Consider the following 21,145-nt stretch of genomic DNA (forward strand, 5'->3'; position numbering starts at 1 on the left):
AATGTTCATGGGTACTTGAATGCATTACAGGTAGTCCTTGACTTATCACCATTCGTTTAATGACTGTTTGAAGTTACAACGCACTGAAAAAAATGACTTATGACCCCTTTTCACACTTACGATTGTTTCAGCATCGCTATGGTCACATGATCAAAATTTGGATGCTTGACAACTGTTAAATATTTACGATGGTCGCAGTGTCCCGGGTTTGTGTGATCACCTTTTGTAACCTTCCTGCAAGCAAAGTCAATGGGGAAGCCTGATTCACATAACAACCTTGTTATTAACTTAACCACAGTGTTTCACTTAACTGTGGTAAGAAAAGTCATAAAATGGGGCAAAACTCATTTAATAAACTAACTTGCTTAGCAATGAAAACTTTGGGCTCAATTGTGGTAGTAAATCAAGGACTATCAGTATTTCACTTTATTACATCATTTATACTTCTTCAATGAAATTTTATTTACAGCTAGTAATTTTAAACTTTATTAAGCATTTACCATGAGGAAGCAGTTTCCAACCAAAGCAAAAAACCCACTCCATGCAGTTCTAAACATTCATTTACATAAAACTATAGACTTCGCAAGTTTGAAAGTATATTAAAACGAGAAAATAATCCAAACACTATCAACGTTTTTTAGTTGCTGAAATCAAAAACAGGAAGATCAGAGCCAAGAATAATCATATTGTATTCTCAAATATCATTCTGGCTGTTACCTAAGATACTTACAGAAGAAATATAAATCACAACAGCAATCCCCTTTGTGTTAACTAATACATTACAGTACATTCAGTTTGCTTTGAATGTTTAAATATTAAAATATAATAAGCTAGTGCAGACCTAATGATAAGCCAGTATTAGTACCAATGTCTTGATAGCTTTTACCTTGGTCCAAGATGCCATTGACTAGAGTACTCTTTGCATAATATTCTGTTTCTCCATATAATAACAGTACTTTTAATCCTCTGAAATACTTCTCAGGCTTTGAAGATTCTTGGGATATATGAAAATTAACTGTTCCATGCTGCATGTGTAAACTTATTTTGATTTCGGTAAAACCCTATGAGGTACAATCCATTAAAATGTAAATTCACTCTGGTATCTTTTTTAATTTTAAATTAAATATATACATTCTCAATGTAGACTGTTTATGCTAATTAGTGAGATGCAGGGAACAGAATGTTTGACATATAGCTATTGGATTAAGTTCCTAATTTACAGAGAATAGTATGAGTATGCCTAGAGTAAAACTTAGCTTTGATAATAATTTAGTGGAGAAAATGTGCTAAAAATGACTGACATCCTGTCATTACCATTAGCAGAGAACCAAACATAATTACAGGTAGTCCTCGACTTACATTTTATTTTAACATTTAACAACTGTCTCGCTTAGCAACATAAATTTTGGGCTTCCTTGTGGTTGTAAGTCAGGGACTACCTGTACAGCTTAGTCGACACATGTATTAATCAATAAAATTGATTTATTTAACAACTATTTATTTACGCCGTACTTCCAACAGATACAGGTAGTCCTCAACTTACAATTGGTTACGATGCCCCCCACCAACCCCAGTACATATGACCCAATTCCAAAGTTTTGATGACCAGGACCCTCCACTGCAGTCATGTGACAGCATTTTGGGTGCTTGGCAACTGGCCGGCATTTTTGGCTATTTGCAGTTCCTGTGGTCATGTGACCACATTTTCTTTTTTACACTTTCAGTTTTCAGCCAAAAACACCCCAAAGTAAACATTGGGTTTACTTAACAGCAGCGACATTCACTTAAACATTTCAGATTTACTGGTGATTTGCTTAACAATCACTGTAAAAAAAAAGTTTGTAAAATTGGATCAGTTGCATGATGACCCACTTTACAAGCATCATGAGTTATGACAGTAACAGGCAGGATCCATAATGGTCATAAGTTGAGGACAACCTGTAATTTACAATGCAATAAGATTAAATGCAATGCATAGTCAGAAATGGACATGGAAGAAAGGGGGGAAAAGTGAAAGTAGAATGACTATGAAGAGAAAATGCTAGTTTCATATTAAAAAAAACCGCTGGAATGATAACTTTGCAAGAGAATGTATAGAAAGTGGACAAAAGGAAAAGTAGATAGGAAAGCTGCTTACAACAGAGTAAAAAGCAGTTAGAAAGTACCACAGATGTATTTGAAAATATGCTAATAGAAAGTACGTGTAATGTATTGGGCTTTATTGTAACACCACATGGTAAGCTGGAGCTGGCTAACGGCTCCCAGCACCTCAGACACCCCATCTCCAGTGCTGCTATTGGTTGCCCCTAGCCGGCAATAGGCTGCTTTAAACCTATTGGCTGCCACCTAGGGGCCAGACTATAAATTGCTGCAAGCTACAGCCCAGTCCTCTAGTTCAGATCCTGCAAGCAAATAAACATGTTCATTGCTGAACTTACTCGCCTCGTCTTCATTCCTGTGCAACGAACTCACCACACAACACTGGCGACGAGGGTAGGATCCTGCTTCTCCGAAGGAGCTGAAAGTCACTAGGGGACAGGCAGTGCACGCCTGGCGGGAAAAGCATTTCCACCCCACCGTATGGTCGGCTAGCCAGACACGCTATCGACCATGAGCTCAGTGGATCAGTCCCTGAGCAAAAGGAGGAGCAGCATCAGAAGATGCAGGAACCAGTCGTGAAGACCAGAAGAATGCCCAAGGTCGGAAGGCTGCGAGAGTTCAACATCAAGCGACGAGAAGGATGGCCCTCGTACCTGTCCCAGGTCGAAAACTACCTTCAGGAGAACCAGGTTGCAGAGGATGGACTGAAGGCCGCCATGCTGCTCTGTGTGTGCGGCCAGCAACATTCGATCTGGCTGAAAACCTGTTCGTGCCAACGCTGCTGGAGTCAGTCTCCTACGCTGATCTGAAGAAGAAGCTTGGAGAACACTTCCAACCGAAGATGTCGGTGATTGCTTGGCGCTACGCTTTTGAACAGCGAATACAGCAGCCGGGTGAAGCTGCGTTGGAGTACATCGCGGCCTTCAGGCAGGCCGCATGCCTGTGTTGATTTTCGGATGTCAAAGAGCGACTTCGAGACCGGCTTGTCTGCGGCCTATGCAATTCAGAGCTGCAGCAAAAACTTTTTACTAGGGCAAAACTGTCGTTCGCTGAGGCCCAGGACGAAGTCATGGCAGACGAAGCTGCTGGGGGAGCCGTCCAAACGATCAGGCCCACCAGAACGACACTACGTGAAGAAGCCTTCCACAGTTGCATCATTCTTTTTTGAAATCCCCTGGCTGTGGTTCTGCCTGGTAGTAGCATTGGATGATTTCTCGATTTTCTTCGGTTGTCCAGGTTTTCCACTTTTGTTCCAGTTGCTTTACAGTTGTACACTCTGGTTCCCCAGCAGTAACAACTGAGCCCTGTGGCCCATTTTTCGGCAGATGTCCAGGAGCCATATCATCTGACGCGGTCCTTGTTGACCCGGGCAACGACCGATCCGGTATGGAATTTTTTTTATTTCTTCTCATCATTGGTGATGGGAGGTGCCTGGGTTGGTTCATGGTGGCGAAACCACTACCAGTCTGAAGACGTGTAATCCCATAACCATAGGGACCGCACCTGATAGCTGTCCAGGCCCAGCCGCGGGTTTATTATTATATTTAAAAAACTTGCTTTCAGGGTTATTTTCAGCCTGAGAATGTAGAGATGGTTTCTAACTTAGTTCTAATGTAACTTTGGAATCAACAGATACGGTTCCATTAAATTCCTGGCATTGGAAGTGGGTAACTCAGAAACATTTCCCAATCAGCAAAGGTATGCAAAATATTCTTCTGGCACCTCTTCTTCATACCATTAAAGCAGGGGTGTCAAACTCGCCACATCATGTGACATGTCGCGATGTATCGCAACTTTTTTCCCCTTGCCAGAACAGGGATAAGCGCAGCTTCTGTGTGACACATCTGGGCTGCAGGCTGGCAGTTTGACACCATTGCATTAAAGGATGATAATTAACCCAATACTAACATTAGAAATTTTCTTTATCATTTTTTAAAATTTATTCATAATGATGAAAGTCACCTTTTAGGAATAACATAATCTTCTTTTGTGTTTGAACAATACCCCAAAGATGTTTTGACACTAGCAACTCATTCATGCAGGATAACTATAATTTATTGCAGTGCTCTCCCCCTCCACACACTGCCCTTTACAGTTTTTAAGTATATTTCCTTTCAGAAATGTCAGGCACTAAGTAGTAGTTTGTCTTCCCTGCCAACAAAGTGGAAAAACATCTGGCCCTAAAGCATCCGTATGAGTTTCTACATGATACGGAAATGTTCTTTAGCACTAAATCTCTAGAAACAAAAAATGTGAATACAAAATCCTAGAGCTTAGTTCACAAAGTCTTATTGCAATATCCTCTTCAAAAATATATTTATAGCCCTTTCAATTTTTGCCAAATAATTAGCTTTTAGAAGTGCTTCTTAAAATCCATAAAAGAGTTATGTATTAAACATCTGGGCTAAACATTATAATATACACTGAAGCTAGAATTGCCTACTGTATTCATTTTTTGAAACTAAATAGAAAATGTAAATTCAGCTTCATTTGCATTTTAATAATGTCCTCTGATGTAATTAATTAATAGGATTTTAGACATCAGCATGGGTCATTAAGGTCCCATTTCAACCATATATTATTGGGGGGAAAATAAAACTACAGTGTTAAAACCTAGAGCTCTGAAAATCACATTTTAAGCATATTATTATTATTTATACAATGCAAATACTGTATAAGTCACAATGGATTTCAGAAGAATAACATTATGAAGAATGAGACTTATACACATTTGCAAATGTTGTAGGCTTTTACAATTTCTGGAACTGTTGATGCAAGACTGACCCCTTCTCTAAAATGCTAAGCAAAAACATAGAAATTAAAATTTAGCTTTCTGCCCAGTATACAAGTCCTAAAAAGCATACATTTCTTTCACATGCTATGTTAGTGTGTTATCTACATTTAAATGCTGTCAGATTATTTTAGCTTTTTTATATTTTAGTAATTTATTTATATTCAGGCAACATGAATTCATTATCATACGTACTGACTACTTTTCTACATTTGTTTAGAATTCAAGAAGAATAAATGTAAACATCACCTTGACTTATACTTTTTTCTTGTCAGTATATATTTATCTACAACTAGTTGAATAATCAGGAGGTGATATTTCAGGTTTATGCCATAAAGCTGTTATGTATTGAGTCCTCCTATTAATGTTTCCAGCCAGCATTCATGCTCTTTTTTTCAAGACCACAGGTAGTCCTTGACCTAGGACCAGTCATTTAAATCCAACGGTTACAATGGCTCTGGAAGGTGTTTTATGATCCATAAAGCAATTCTGGCTTTCTTAAAACCATCACTCTCACAGTCATGTGATTGTGATCTGGTATTTGGCAACCTGTTTGCACTTACTGGTTGCCAAGCACCTCTAGAAATTCTGTGAGGAAGCGGGTAGAGAAGTTTGCGAGGTGCTGTTGCCTGCCAAAGGATTTTCCCTCCCTTCCTTCATTAGGCTGAAGAAATGAAGCTCATATCTTCAGATCTTCACAAGCACAGCTTCGTTTCTTCAGCCCAGTGTGGAGGAACTCTTGTGGTGGGCTGGACAAACGAAGCGGGGATCTTTGTGATCCCCACTTTATTTTTTCGGCCCAGTGCAAGAGGTCCATTTCGTGCCTGAAGCAAAGTTGCCTGTCCACTTTCGGCAGGCAGCTCTTTTGGGGTCTATGATAATTTGCTGTAACCAACTTGTCACGGCCATCTCTCCACAGGACAACACGATGCGAGACTAGAGTTACACTAATTTCAAGGAAATGGTGGAATAGAATCATTAAAGAAAGGATGCAAAAGGAGGGAGAGAATGAAATGTGAATGGCAAAAATTAAAATATTTTTTATTTATTTTAAATAATTAAATAAAATTGTTAAATTGTCCCACAGCAAGTTGACCATGGTGAGTTGGCCGCAGCAAGTTGGCTGTGACAAGTTGTCCTATTCCTGCTCTTTTGCCCCATATGCTTGATGACCACAACTGGAAGATCGGGGATTGCAATAGCTTGAGCAAAGCCTTACTTAGGCATCTTACTTATTGATTGCTTTAACAACCAAAATCCCAAACCCAACTGTGCTCATAAGAACTACTTGTACACTATTCCTCCAATACTATCTCATCATCAGCCTTGGTGGAGCAGTGGGCTAATGCCTCCTTAAGTAACACCAGCTGCCTGCAATTAGTGCAGGTTCGCATCCCACCAGGCTCAAGGTTGACTCAGCCTTCCATCCTTCCGAGGTAGGTAAAATGAGGACCCAGATTGTTGGGGGCAATTAAGCTGACTTTGTAATAATGCCGCTTGGGAGGGGTGTGAAAGCCCTAATAAGCAGGCATATACATAGAATGAAGGCTACTGCTAAGTTTGTAAGCCGCCCTGAGTCTTCGGAGAAGGGCGGGATATAAATGGAATTAAAATAAAATAGAAATTTCTTTCGTCCTTTCAGTCGGAGCATTTTAGTATTACAGAGCCCCTTTAATTAAAATGTCCTTTTTATTGAAAGTACTCAGTCCTTCTTATGCTTATTTAGACTCCTCCTACTTAAGCTACAGTATTTGTTCCTTAATGCTTTTAGGAACACTTTTGTTCCTAAAATACTGCAGTTGTGGTAGTTGTTCAACGTTGTGCACACAAATGGTTGGAACCTGAATAGTATTCCTGTACTCATCATTCTGTCTTTTTGACCTCCCCTTGGACAATGATGTGTGTCTCTGGAGAGCTACATTCAATTCAAGCTCAGTCTCTGATTATTACATGGACACAGCAATATTTTCTTAGCAAAAGTATAGAACTGATTTGTCATCGCCTTTTCTAGCAGTTACAAGAGAAAAAAAATGTATGACCACAATTGAGCCCAAAATTTCTGTTGTTAAAGGAGACATCTGTTAAGTGAGTTTTGCCCCATTTTACAACCTTTCCTGCTTCAGTTGTTAAGTGAATCATTGCAGTTGATAAATTAGTAAACCAGTCGTTACATGAATCTGACTTCTCCATTGACTTTGCTTATCAAGTCGTAAAAGGGAATCTGCAACCGTCATAAAATTGAACCAGTTGCCAAGCATTTGAATTTTGGCATTTTTAAGTCACTTTTTTCAGTGCTGTTGTAATTTCGAACAATCATTAACAGTTGTAAGTCGAGGACTACCTGTACATGCAAAATATACCATGGGAAATATATTCTAGTTTTTTTAGTTAACATTTGTTATTGTGTCAAAATCAGTAGTCAGTAATCTTTTTAGAGTTTTCATACAATCAATTTGCTAACTTCATGAAACATTAGCCATTTTATTTTTTATTATTTTTATTTCTTGTGGAAGAATTTCTTGATGCAATCTTTGGGTATCATAAGCATTTGGCAAATAACTCTGAATTACCAATCCCTGTATATACATAAAGGTAAAAGTTCCCCCGCACATACATGCTCGTCGTTTTCGACTCTAGGGGCCGGTGCTCATCTCCGTTTCAACGTCGAAGAGCCAGTGCTTGTCCGAGGATGATGCATGGTCATGTGGCCGGCATGACTAGACGCCAAAGGCGCATGGAACACTGTTACCTTCCCACCATAGTGGTCCCTATTTTTCTACTTGCATTTTTATGTGCTTTCGAACTGCTAGGTTGGCAGAAGCTGGGACGAGTAACAGGCGCTCACTCTGTTACATGGTACTCGGGATTCGACCTGCCAAACTGCCGATCTCCTGATCGACAAGCTCAGCGTCCTAACCCACTGAGCCACCGCGTCCCTTGTATATACATAGTAGTAATTAATTTCATTTTTTTCTGAGTAATTCAATGGCATTCAAAATATTCAGTTAATGTTAACCAAATTAGTCAGTGGGACCAATACTTGTGAAATATTACAGCAACCATAGTGGATTGCCTGTTAATCGCTAAAATGATCAGAGACTTAAATGAAAGTCTCACTGCTTGTCTATGAATTTGTCCAACATCTAGGGGTATTATTGGAAGTCTTTCTTTACCTACCATACTGTCAGAAAACAAGAAGGCAAAAGGGCATTTTCTATTACATTATTCTGATTTTGCAATGTTTTTCCCTAGAGATGTTTCATCAGATACTGTCCTGGTATTTTACAGACTTATTTGTATAAACTTCAGTCATTTTGCTGCACCCACACACATTTATATGAGCTCATATGAACAAATTAAATATTCAGCTTCTGGAAAGCATGGCTCTGATTGCAGCCAAGACCACCACTTATGGTTCTATTGTAGACCAGGAAATCCTTGTAAGAGTGACTTGATCATCATATAATTGAACTATTTTATGAGGAGTTGCCTTTGAAGATGACTAGAAAGTTGGAGTTTTTGCAAAACAAAGCAACCACTGTTATTTGAAAAGATTTGCTACTATGCCTATTCTGAGGTTAATGTATCAAGTACCAATAGGCTTTTGGTTCCAATTCAAAATGCTGGTCATTATCTATAAAACACTACAAGGCACAGCATCTATAAGGAGCATCTTGCCAAATAGGATTCTGCCTATCTTGTCTGGCTAACTAGACAAGTCCTGCTGGGAATCTTACCTCATTGGTGTAAAAGGTATCCAGTTTAGAAAATAATAGAGTTGGAAGGGACCTTGGTGGTCTTCTAGTCCAGCCCCCTACTTAAGCAGGAGAACCTATACCTGGGGTAGGCAACCTTGGTTTTTTATGACTCGTGGACTTCATTGCTGGCTCAGGAATTCTGGGAGTTGAAATCCACGAGTCATAAAAGCCAAGGTTGCCTACCCCTGAATACCATCTTAGACAAGTTACTGTCTAGCCTCTTTTTAAAAATCTCCATGGATGGAGTGCCCATGATTTCTGGGGCAAGCTATTCCACTGGTTAATTGTCCTCACTGTCAGGAAGTTTCTCCTTAATTCCAGGTTGCTTCTCTTTGGTCAGTCTCCCACCATTGTTTCTTGTCCTGCCCTCTGATGCTTTGGTGAATGTGATCCCCTCTTTGTGGCAGCCCTCCAATACTGGAATACTACTATCATCTCTCCCCTATTTCTTCTTTTCTTTAGACTACCTTTGATTTTTCCTACCTAAATGTTAAACTTTGTTTTTCTCCACATTGAAACTCACTTTGTTGGATAGGGCCCATTGTTCAAGTTTGTCAAGATCATTTTGTATCCTGAGTTTGTCTTCTGGGGTGTTGGCTACTCCTGCCAATTTGATGTCATCTGTTAAACTGATTGGTCTATAGTTTCCTGGGTCCGTTTTTTCCCCTTTCTTGAAGATGGGAACCACATCAGCCCTTTTCCAATTCTCTGGAACTTCCCCAGTGCTCCAGGATTTTTGAAAGATGTGGTGCAATGGTTCTGAGATAACATCTGCCAGCTCCTTCAGAACTCTGGGATGTAATCTGTCATTCATTTACATTTATATTTATATTTATATTCAGTTGGCTTCAGTGATATCTCTTCTCTGTTAACAGCCATCAAATTTTGGACTACATTAGTACCTGAAGAATAGTTGATCCTGATTTTTCTTTCATTTCTAAAGGTCCTGAAGATAGTTTTATTTCAACAAATTAGTGTAATTTATTATTATGTTTATTCCTTGCTGTGCTTTGCCCAGATTTGTGACTGGGGGAGTATAGAAGCATTAAAATAAAATAAGCTAGAAGGGCTTTTAAGAAAATAGGTGACTGGAACCACTGCTTAAATCTACATTAGAACACACAATACATGTGGCAGACTAAACTATTTTAAATGCCATATCACTATATTATTTTAATTTTTAAAGACTGTATGTCATAAGAGTCTACATGACTTAGTATGCCAAAATATAACTTTATCAGATGTACCTTTTGAAGAAATTATACTAATTAAGTGCTATAAATTGCAAATCATTTCATGATAAATCATTTGTTTGAAAGTTGAAACAAACTATATTTTTAGAAAAGTATTATACAATTGATTGTGGATTTTCACTGAAATTTGGCATAAATTTTATCCAAGGCCTCCTAAAAGAAATCCTGACAAAACAGATGAAGCAGCAAAAGGGAGAAAAAATAATTTATTCAAAAATCCAGGTGCACAATCTTTTCAAATATGATTGCACTGACAAGCAGAAGTACTTTTCTAGGACACATTATGCAGAAATGCTTTCATTAATTTGTTCAAACATAAAAAGTTTGATAAGATATGAACCATATCCAAAATCCTCATTCACTGGTCTCTGCTTTTAGGTTTGTGGTGAATCAGTAGCCACAAATTTCTATTAAAACTTTTAAAATATCTTCTGTTATATGGGATAATTATATCCTACAGCACTTTATTTCACTGTTTTTATTTTGATATTTTTAAGTGGTACTGGCTCAGATAACAATTTCAGGTAGTCCTCAACTTATGAGCAGTAATTTAGTGACTGTTTGAAGTTACAATGGATCCCCGAAAGATACTCATGACCCAGTTTTGAAGTGTTGAAGTCTGTTCACCCCGCGGTCATGTGATTCATTTTGGACATTTGACAATCGGACTTCTGCCATTTGCAGTGTCCCATGGTTACATGACCTCAATTTATGACTTTTTTGCCTGCATTTACTTCTACTTTTCAATAAAAAAATGCCCATTGGCTAAATGGGTTCACTGAATGACTCTGGCATTCACCTAGAGACAATGGGATTTGCTTAATATCTGCCACAAAAAAGTCATAAAATCAGGCATGGTCACATGGTGACCTATTTAATGACCAGCAAGCACGGTTTACAGCTGTAATTCCAGGCTCATATAATCCTTCCATATAATAAAGACAAGTGCTAAAATATTAATGTCATAAGTTAAATATTTAAGAAAGATTATAATATGAAAAATCTGAATTGCCAAGTAATAATAATAATAATAATAATAATAATAATAATAATAATAATAATAATAATAATAATAATAATAATAAAGTTGGAAGGGACCTTGGAGGTCATCTAGTCCAACCCCCTGCTCAGGCAGGAAACCTTATACCATTTCAGGCAAATGGCTGTCCAGTCTCTTCTTAAAAACCTCCAGTGTTGGAGCATTCACCACTTCTGGAGGCAGGTTGTTCCAATGGTTAATTGTTCTAACTGTCAGGAAGTTTCTCCTTAGTTCTAGGTTGCTTCTCTCCTTGACTAGTTTCCATCCGTTGCTTCTTGTCCTGCTTTCAGGTGCTTTGGAGAATAGCTTGACTCCCTCTTCTTTGTGGTAGCCCCTGAGATATTGGAACACTGCTATCATGTCACCCCTCACCCTTCTCTTCATTAAACTACACATACCCAATTCCAGCAACCATTCCCTATATGTTTTAGCCTCCAGCCCCCTAATCATCTTTGTTGCTCTTCTCTGTACTCTTTCTAGAGTCTCGACATCTTTTTTACATCGTGGTGACCAAAACTGGATGCAGTATTCCAGGTGTGGCCTTACCAAAGCATTGTAAAGTGGTATTAGTACTTCACTTGATCTTGATTCTATCCCTCTGTTAATGCAGCCTAGCACTGTGTTGACTTTTTTGGCAGCTGCAGCACACTGCTGGCTCATATTGAAGTGATTGTCTACTAAGACTCCAAGATCCCTCTCACAGTTACTACTATTGAGCAAGGTACCACCTATACTATACCTATGCATTTGATTTTTCCTGCCTAAGTGTAGAACCTTACTTTTTTCACCATTGAATTTCATTTTGTTAGATAGTGCCCAGTGTTCGAGTCTGTCCAGATCCTTCTGTATCTTAAGCCTATCTTATGGAGTATTGGCTATTCCTGCCAGCTTGGTGTCGTCTGCAAATTTGATGAGTTCCCCATCTATCCCCTCATCCAAATCATTAATGAAGATATTGAAGAGCACTGGGCCCAGAACAGAGCCCTGGGGCACCCTACTACACACTTCCTTCCATGTAGATGCGGTTCCATTGAGGACCACACGCTGAGTACGGCCTGTCAGCCAGCTACGAATCCATATGGTGGTGATGCTATCTAACCCACATTTTTCTATCTTATCAAGTAGTAGGTTGTGATCTACTTACTGAAGTCCAAGTAAATTATATCCACAGCATTCCTCTGGTCCACTAATTTTGTCACTTGGTCAAAGAATGCAATAAGATTTGTCTGACATGATCTGTTTTTGACAAACCCATGTTGGCTTTTGGTAATGACTTTGTTTGCCTCTAGGTGTTCGCTGATTCATTGTTTGATTATGTTTTCCAGAATCTTCCCAGGTATTGAGGTCAGGCTGATAGGTCTGTAGTTTCCTGGATCTATTTTTTCCCTTTTTTGAAGATGGGAACTACATCAGCTCTCTTCCAGTCCTCTGGTAGTTCCCCAGTGCTCCAGGATCTTTGAAAAATATAGTTCAGTGGTTCTGAGATCACGTCTGCCAGTTCCTTGAGAACTTTGGGGTGTAATCCATCTGGTCCTGGTGATTTGAACTCGTCTAGGCTGGACAGGTGCTCACTTACCATTTTCTTGCCTATCTTAACTTGCGTTTCTATTCTGTTTTTTATGGCACTGGTTTGGGTAGGTTGGACTGTTTTTCCCCTTTGTGTAAAGACAGATGCAGAAAACGAATTAAATAGTTCTGCTTTCTCCCTATTGCTTGTCACCTTCTTGCCACTTTCCCCCACTAATGGACCAATCATTTCCTTAACTTTTTTCTTGTTTTTTATATGTTGAAAGAAGCATTTTTGTTATTTTTGACTTTGGTCGCAAGCCTTAGTTCATTTTGAGCCTTAGCTTTCCTCACTTCATCTTTGCAGGCTCGGGCTATTTGCTGATATTCTGACTTAGTTATGTGCCCCTCTTTCATATTCTTATACTTGTCCTTTTTATCTTTCAATTTATCGGAGAGTTCCTTATGCAGCCATGCTGGTTTATTTTGAGAGCTGTTATTTTTCTTCTTTGTTGGTATTGTACTAGACTGGGCCTTTATTATCTCACTTTTCAAAATTTCCCAAGCTTTTTGGTGCAGCCCTTCCAAAACTTACAGCATGGAGCACTTCCCAGCAGCTCTGAAAGTTGAAATTCTGCTGAAAAGCAATGGAGATCCAATGAGGACCCCAAATGCAGTTCAAATACAAGTGATGTGACTTACTTTATATTGTTCATTAATACTATTACAATTATCATTAGAACCACAAAAAGTGCTTAAGATAAACTACCAAGGTGATATGTTTGAATTATTTATGATACCTGCACATTCAAGAAAATAATACATCCTTTAGAAAAATGATAAAAATGATTTTTAAAAATACAAAACTCCTTGTAAACAATAGATGAGTAAAAACCTTAGTGTAAATATGCATTTCTTTCAAAGCACTTTATGAATATAAGCACATGATTAGATTCTAAACAGAATCAATTCTTCCCCAGATATATTAGGTTAAAAATTAACATTATGTCAATAGTAATGAATATATTATCTCTAAATATTGGGATTAACATTCTATGTAACAAAGAAATGAATTGCTCTAGTTTAAGATAGTGATGGTATATCTCTTGGGCTCGGCATGTCAAAAATTCAGAAAATGCCTAATCTGATTCTGCTGGCATGATAGCTCCCCACAAACAAGAGAGACAATTCTCTACATATTTATTTGAAAAAATAATCATGTGTCGTGCTAGGTATTATATAAAGAAACATCAAATAATATTACAAAAATAAAGTAAGAGTAAAACAAACTCATTTTGGAGGCTCCAGAGACTATGCAGCAGCATATAGAAATATTATTAAATAAATCCCCCATTATTGTGTAGCTTCCAAAAAATTCATATAAATGGGTTATGCTTTCAAAAATAATGGTTTTTGGATGTTGGGAAATGCTTGCATGTGACCCAAAACATTGTGGCATCATCTTTGACATACATATTATAGTTTTGACATCACTGGTTATAGAGAAACAAAAAGCAAAACTGTAGATTCTAACTCACGTGTGTCAAACTCGAATGCGTCACATGACATACTGTGACGTATTGCAACGTTTTTTCCCTTTGCGGACCTGGGGTAGGTATGGCCTGCATGTGACACATCCACTCCACGGGCTGTCAGTTTGAGACCCCTGTTCTAACTTTTTTTGTTGTTGTTGCTGCTTTATTTTGTGAGACTGGAGGTTTTGGAAGACTAAAGAGTGAAAGGATCATCATTAGGAAAAATCTGTTTAGAATGCTAATCATTGTATTTCAAAACATAAATTTTCATACCTTCATAGCTCTAAATCATAAGAAAGCTCCTACATGGGAATATTTTACATATATTTATAGATAGAAAAGAAAAACATGCTTTTAAAACTTGAAAACAACTTTATAGGATATGGGTGTCAAACTGCGGTTGCATCATACAGAGGCCGCGCCTACCCCAGCTCTGGCAATGCAAAAAGTCACGATACGTTGTGACACATCATGTGACACAGCGAGTTTGATACCTGTGTTATAGGAGATAGCTCTGCAAAAAGTGTTAATACAGAGGAATGATATGTGAACTACTAAAATTTTACTTCCTCTATCAGTGTGTGTTCTAATGACACTAACGCGTTATTAGTTTACATTGTTTGGATCATGCAATTTATGAACTATATCTTTCAGCAATTATGGTTCACAAGTTTGTTGCAGGTTTTCACCACTAATTCATTTTTATTTTAATGAAATAATGAAAATGCATTATTTATTAATAAATGAGGCAATATAATACCTTAAAAAGTGAATAGCCACTACTCAATTATTTTATGCAGGAAATGAATAGTTAAACAAAAATAACTACTACATTATTATTATCATACTGGAATAGCTTAGGTATTTATTTAAAAATAAATTTCTGGTTCCATTTTTATATTTAATAAAACACGACAAGAAAAGAGTCAAGCATATAAATAGTTGGACTTCCCGATAATTCTATACTTAGCTATAGAACTACTAAAACATAATTCAACAAAACTGGGCCAGACAGTGCTTACAACTCTATAGAAATTGTGGAGTCCACATTATGCTGACTAATACTAATTTATCACTGAAATGTCTCACATATGAAACACAGTAATTTACATTCTTTCTTTCTTTCTCCTGGTGAGATTCAGAAAGCCCACATCTAAGTAAAACTGCTCTTTGGGAATGACAGGTGTTATTTATTAGAAAATGCATATGCTATTAACTTATTTAACAGTTCTGGGCAGCTTACAAGCACAGTAAAATCAGCAATCAACAGCTATAACTGATACTTTTATAAAACTATTATCCAGCATTTAGAGTGGAGAAAGAAAAAGCACTTGTGCATGAAAGCAATAATCCTATTAGAAAATTGCAAACCCAGTAGAAAGCCATGTTTACTCATTTCTATTGCAGCTCTAATTTAAAGATATAGCTAGGAAAATGCTTCAAATAAAATTCTGCATGCTGATGATGTAATATTTTCTCCTTTCATATTTCCACAATTTTGCTACCTTCCTTAAATCCAAATGTATAATAAATGCACTATTTCAATGGCTATTTCCTTCAGAAAATTATTAGTCCTACTATTATAGTTTGTAAATACTTTAGAAGGACTGGGCTTTCACTAACAAAGGCCTGGTTTGAACATTAATAAACCATACCCAGATTGTTGGGGGCAATATGCTGACTTTGTAAAAATGCCGCTGGGGGGGGGGTGAAAGCCCTAATGAACAGGCATATACATAGAATGAAGGCTATTGCTAAGCACATTGATTTGTGCTTCTTAGATTGTAAGCCGCCCTGAGTCTTCGGAGAAGGGCGGGATATAAATGGGATAAAATAAAATAAAATAAATTAATTCTGGTTTATGAGGATGGCACATTAAATGGTACAAACCTTTGCAATTTTTACACTTCTTGCAGTCACTCAAGAGAGCAAATAAACCAGGAAATCAAATTTAATTGTATGGAAAGGTAAACTGACTTCAAACAAAGCAAGCAAATACTCTTGCTTAATGTCAGAACAGGGAATGACTATAAACACTCACACCAGATTCTTTTTCTCAGGACATACAAATATAATTCATTAGACTCTGGTTAATTTTACCCATAGTAATTTAAAAATTATATCTTAAAATTTGAAATACTGCATGAAAACAGTAGAATGAAAGCTTGAGTTTCAATATGAAGTTAGGGTAGTGCAATGAAATCATGGTGTCATCAGTGACACATCCATAGAAATTTCGAGCACACATTGAAAAGCCTTGCTAAAATCCAGCATTCATTAAGGTCAGTAGTTTCTATATAGTTATATTTTACTGAATTTTGTCTTGTTAATTTCTGGAAGGCACAAAGGAGAACACTATTACCATGGTTGTATATTACAGTATCAGAAGGTTTTTAACTTCATATAGCATTTCTTTTCGGGAGGAAAAGAGAAGATTCTTGTTTGCTTAAGGAAACCTTAAAGAGTACAGGATTGCAATAACATACTATTTCTGTAACAGTTTAAATATTTAACAAGATAACCCCATCAAATCAATTAGATCTATATGTACAGTTTTATTCAAAAGTAAATCTAATTATTTTCTTGCAAATTAAAGAGGAGTAGGATTTCTAATGACAGAAGTGTGATGTTATTTCTCAGGTTCCTTATGGGCAGAACTGAAACCCTACATGGGACTCTTAACTGGCTCGGTGTGACTTGAACAGAAGAGGCCTTAGGTGCAAATGACATACTTAGTTTTGCTTTTCTGATATTTTTGCATAGGATTATGATCTTTTATTGTAAACGTCCCAGAATCACTTTATACACTGAGACGGTGTATAAATCCGACTAATAAATAAACCAAAGCTGACAACCATACCTCAACTAAAAAGAAATATTAAGGGCATCAAATACTGTAGCATGAGTTTCGCATCTCGGGTCAGATGTCTTTTTTGGGGGGGGGGGAAAACCCCTGCTCAACAGAAGAAGAGAAAGCACCAGGGAGTCGCCATCAAGAGAAGAGGCAGTGTAATTAAAAGGATACTACAATATCATTCAAAGCCAATGGGGTCGGGAGAGATTGCAGTGGGAAATGGCTCTTTGGAGAGACCGATTTGGGGAAAACTGGACGCCCCGCACACGGGACAGCTGCAAAATCTCTAATTTCCTAGCCATTTGTCCCCCCTAAAGTAAAAAAAAAAAAGAACTTCTCCCGCCCCGAGCACTCTGCTCATCGCTGGCCTTTCTTCTCGAAGAGAGGAAAGCCCAAGACCTCCAAGTACGAAAATGCTCTTTCTCTTCTTCTTCTCTCCTGGGGGCCAAAATACAAGCTTCTCCGCTTCCTTCCGTCCCCGTCACCCCCCCCCCACACACCCCGTGTCCGCCTCCACCTCCCGGATCCTTCTCTCTTCTATTCCGCGGCGGGTCTCACCCCAAGAGGAGAAGCCAGGCGTCCCCTTCCGTCCTTGGCCCCTCAGAAAGGGCGGAGGGCATGGCGAGCGGTCCCCGTTGCCGCCCTCCCTGCCGAAGGACACCCCACCCACCCCCCGCCCGGTCCCTTTCAGAGAGCACCAGCCTTCCCCCAGAGCAGGGGTCGGCAACCTCGGCTCTTTTATGACTCGTGGACTTCAACTCCCAGAATTCCTGAGCCAGCTATGCTGGCTCAGGAATTCTGGGAGTTGAAGTCCACGAGTCATAAAAGAGCCGAGGTTGCCGACCCCTGCCCCAGAGCCTGCCGGAGGGCGAGAGGCAGGCGCCTCGCCCGCCACCTTCTCACCTGCGCCTCCTCACGGGCTGCGGCGGCGGCTCCTCCTGGCGGCGCCCCCCCGCGGGCTCCCCCCGCAGCGCCGCCTCCCGCTCCTGCTCGCCCTTCGCCGGCGGCATCCAGCTGCCGCTCCCGGTACAGCGCCCAGAGCCCCACATTGGGCAGGAAGACGAGGGCGGCCAGCGCCAGCCCCACCGCCTGCAGCAGCCGCTTCTGCTTCCGCCGCATCCGAGACGCCGCCGCCGCCGCCTGCGAAGGGGAGCGCGAGCCCAACTTTCCTCCCGCGCTGAAGCGATGACAGCGACGCGCGAGCCCCGCGCGAGGCAAACCGAGCGCCAGCTCAGCCCGGTCCCTCCGTTTGGCAGGCACTTCCGCTCGGAGGGCGGGCACTCCCACTCCTCCCGCGAGCGAGGAGGGTGGTCACGCCAAGCCCCGCCCATACCTCGCGCTTGGACCGCGTCCCTCTCTCTCTCTCTCTCTAAGTGCTCGTCGCGGAGAGAGGCCACGGGAGCGCGGCAAGCCGCTTTCTTTACCCACCCCCCCCCGTCGCCGGCAAATGGTACCGGCCGCGCTGCTTTTCCCTTGGGGGCAGCGAATGACCTGCCCCGGCCCAAAGCAAGTTGAAGGGAAGCGCGGGGGGGGGGGAAGAAAGAGATTTTTAAAATTTCAGTTTAACCCGGGAGTTGGTGGGGGCGGGTGAGCAGCGCGCGGTAAAGTGCAAAGGCGGGTCGATTTCAGCAAAGCCACGCTTCTCCCGCGAAGCCTCGAAGAAAAGAGAGTGAAGGCAGCCAAAGAGAGGGCGGGGGGGGGGAAGTAAAGGAAAGGGGGCGGGTGAGGGTCGCGTCTTACCCCTTTATACCTCGAGGAGAGGAATTGGGGAGGTGGTTTCTACTTTTACAGGAAAAGGAGGAGGCTGGCTGCCCTAACGTGACTAGCGTTGCTGGAGAAATAATGACATACTGTACAGACTTGGATGCTAGGAGCAGAGGAGAAAAATCAGCAGAGCTTTTTGTGCGGAAAAAACAACTCCGGCTTTTCTATTTTAACCTCTGATTAAGCTGTTGTGAATAATATAAATATTCAGTGTATAATTGCCCACTGCAATTTCTTCCCATCCTGTTGTCTGGCTGCTAGGCTTCATAGGTGAGGGTTTTTCCTTTTTCTTTAAATGCACTGATATTCAAGAAATTATTGTAATAACGGGAATTCATTTTTTTCCCCCCCAAGTCAGTCTTCTGGTGACTGCCTGGACAAATCCCCGCAGTTTGCTTGGCAAGGTTTTTGGGAAATGGTTTGCCTTTGCCTCCTTCCCAGGGCTGAGGGAGAGTGCTTGCATCAAGGTCACCCAGCTGGATTTACAACTAGATATTACATTCTCCTAGTTTCTAGGCTGATGCTTTAACCACTCCACCCTACTGATTGTCCACTAAGATTTATAACTGACTTTCATTCCTGTAAAAGTGTAGTAAAAGAAAAAGCCAGTGACTTTGAATTTTAAAAAGGTTTGTAAATGTATGGGAGGGAAAAATAGCTTCACACCCAATGTTGATTTAGATTCCCAAAGCTAAGCGGTGTTAAATGTATGTAAAATATATACCTTTGTGTAGCTGTCATGCTATTGATGTTGCCACCAGTCTGCTGGGTGTATTTGCAGCACTTGACCATTTTGTCAAGACATGGAAACTAAGCAAAATCAGATCTAGTTAGTACTTAGCTGGAGAACACAAGGGAATTCCAGGGTTGTAGAACAGATACAGAAATCAAAAAGATAATTCAGAAGAAGGGAGTGGCATGCTATTTCCATTCAGTTGCCAGTAAAATGCATGGATATGGTCATATAGTACCTAAGGGTTGAATTCAAGTCACGGTCATCTTCACCTATTAAGTAGTTTAAAATTTTTATTTCTGGCCTAGCTTCTATATTAAGTCCTTTGTAGAACAAACAACTGCTGTGAGTTCTGAAGTGATTTAGTTATTGGAACTCTGTGCATACTTTTTAAAAAATAATCCAAATTCAGCATTCAATAAACATTAAAATGAATTGCTGCACTGATCCATACAGCTGGATCAGAACTTCTAAGTGGCAGATTTTAGGATTTATTTGATAAATGGATAACTGAGAAGCATAACTAATATGAGTATACTTTCAAATCTATGAACATTACATTTTTCTCTTACTCTTAAATCCTGAATGAATATGATAGGATATGTAAGCTATGTTACAAATACTGTTATACTGTGTCATTTGTTTACAGCAGAATACACAGCACTGCAGATAAAATCAGATATTCAAATTTTCTAAAGGTTTTTGAAACAAATCTAATAGCTGATTTCAAATTTCAGTCCCAAAGCAGTATAAAAGGCTACTTCATTACACAGTTTTCCAAGAATGAGTTGTATAATGATTTAAGGCAGAACTGATATGAATAATTCATATTTGGTAACAGCAATATAGTTGACTGAAAGCAAATAAACCATTTTCCCATAGGAATTGAGGAGGAAAGAGTATGGCTGTACCACAGTGTAACTGATACTACTGGATGTATTTAATATGAACTGTAAGGCACCAATAAATAGTATTATATAGTATGACAAAGATAATAAATATATAAGACATAATCAGCTTTCAGATGAGTAAGAATGACAGTTCAATATTATATATCTCTGAGAAGGAGTAAATCCTATTAAACATAGTTCTGCTGCCTCTAGAGAGGGCTGGCATTGCACTATAATTTGTGTAAATTTTCCACAATTACTTTTGCCATTAATTCATTATTGGCATCTGTAGCCTCCTGTGAATGTCCATAATTAATACTGATGTTAATTGACCGGCAAATCATTTAAATATATTTCACCATATTGTGCACAATCAAAATAGGGCAATGCGGCACAAGAATTTCTAATAATCATTTGCTTTCCTTTGTCCCCATTTGATTAATTTCTTAATTTAAGAAGAAACCACCTACAATATATACTAATGAAAATATTTTATTAGAAAATTGTATTATCCTTTTTGCTTCCACTGTATAGCTCTACTCACTGTTGAGAAAAATATGCATATACTATATGCAACTTATCATGTAAACCACTAGGTGGCAAGCTTCCAGTAAATTCTGAATTAATCAACTCCAGCTAAAATTATCTAAAAACAACAGTCAAATTGCAAAGGCCAGCTATAGTACTCAAATTGGTATAACCTGCAATTCACTTTAGTTAGGCTTTTGAGTTTATTGATTTTATTTCATCCAGAAAAAAATGTGTCTACTTCTTGGCAGGCTAAAAGGAAAGATTGCAGATTAAGTCTCAGGATACTGAAGATCGTGTTGAGTTGAATTTGATTCCTGGTGACTATATGTGGATTTCAGTTTACCACAATATGGATGGGTTTGCATTGCTTTCTTCTCTTTGTGTGTGTATG

General features: G+C 39.3%; 1 protein-coding gene across 2 annotated transcripts in view; it reads right to left on the reverse strand.

The window, feature by feature from the left end:
- Positions 1–18,074, reverse strand: part of GALNT10 (polypeptide N-acetylgalactosaminyltransferase 10) — a 65,227-nt gene extending 47,153 nt beyond the window's left edge. The window contains exon 1 of one of the 2 annotated variants that reach the window (XM_083353555.1): positions 17,740–18,074. In XM_083353555.1, coding sequence (XP_083209681.1) covers positions 17,740–17,955 — 216 coding nt within the window. In that variant the 5' untranslated portion in view covers positions 17,956–18,074. Of the gene's footprint in view, positions 1–13,985; positions 14,026–17,739 lie in introns of those variants that run through there. The other variant, XM_083353556.1, reaches the window with a different exon arrangement.
- Between the last annotated feature and the right edge of the window lie 3,071 nt (positions 18,075–21,145).

Source organism: Vipera ursinii, assembly GCF_947247035.1.
Source record: "Vipera ursinii genome assembly, chromosome: 2".
In the NCBI taxonomy this organism is placed as follows: Eukaryota; Metazoa; Chordata; class Lepidosauria; order Squamata; family Viperidae; genus Vipera; species Vipera ursinii.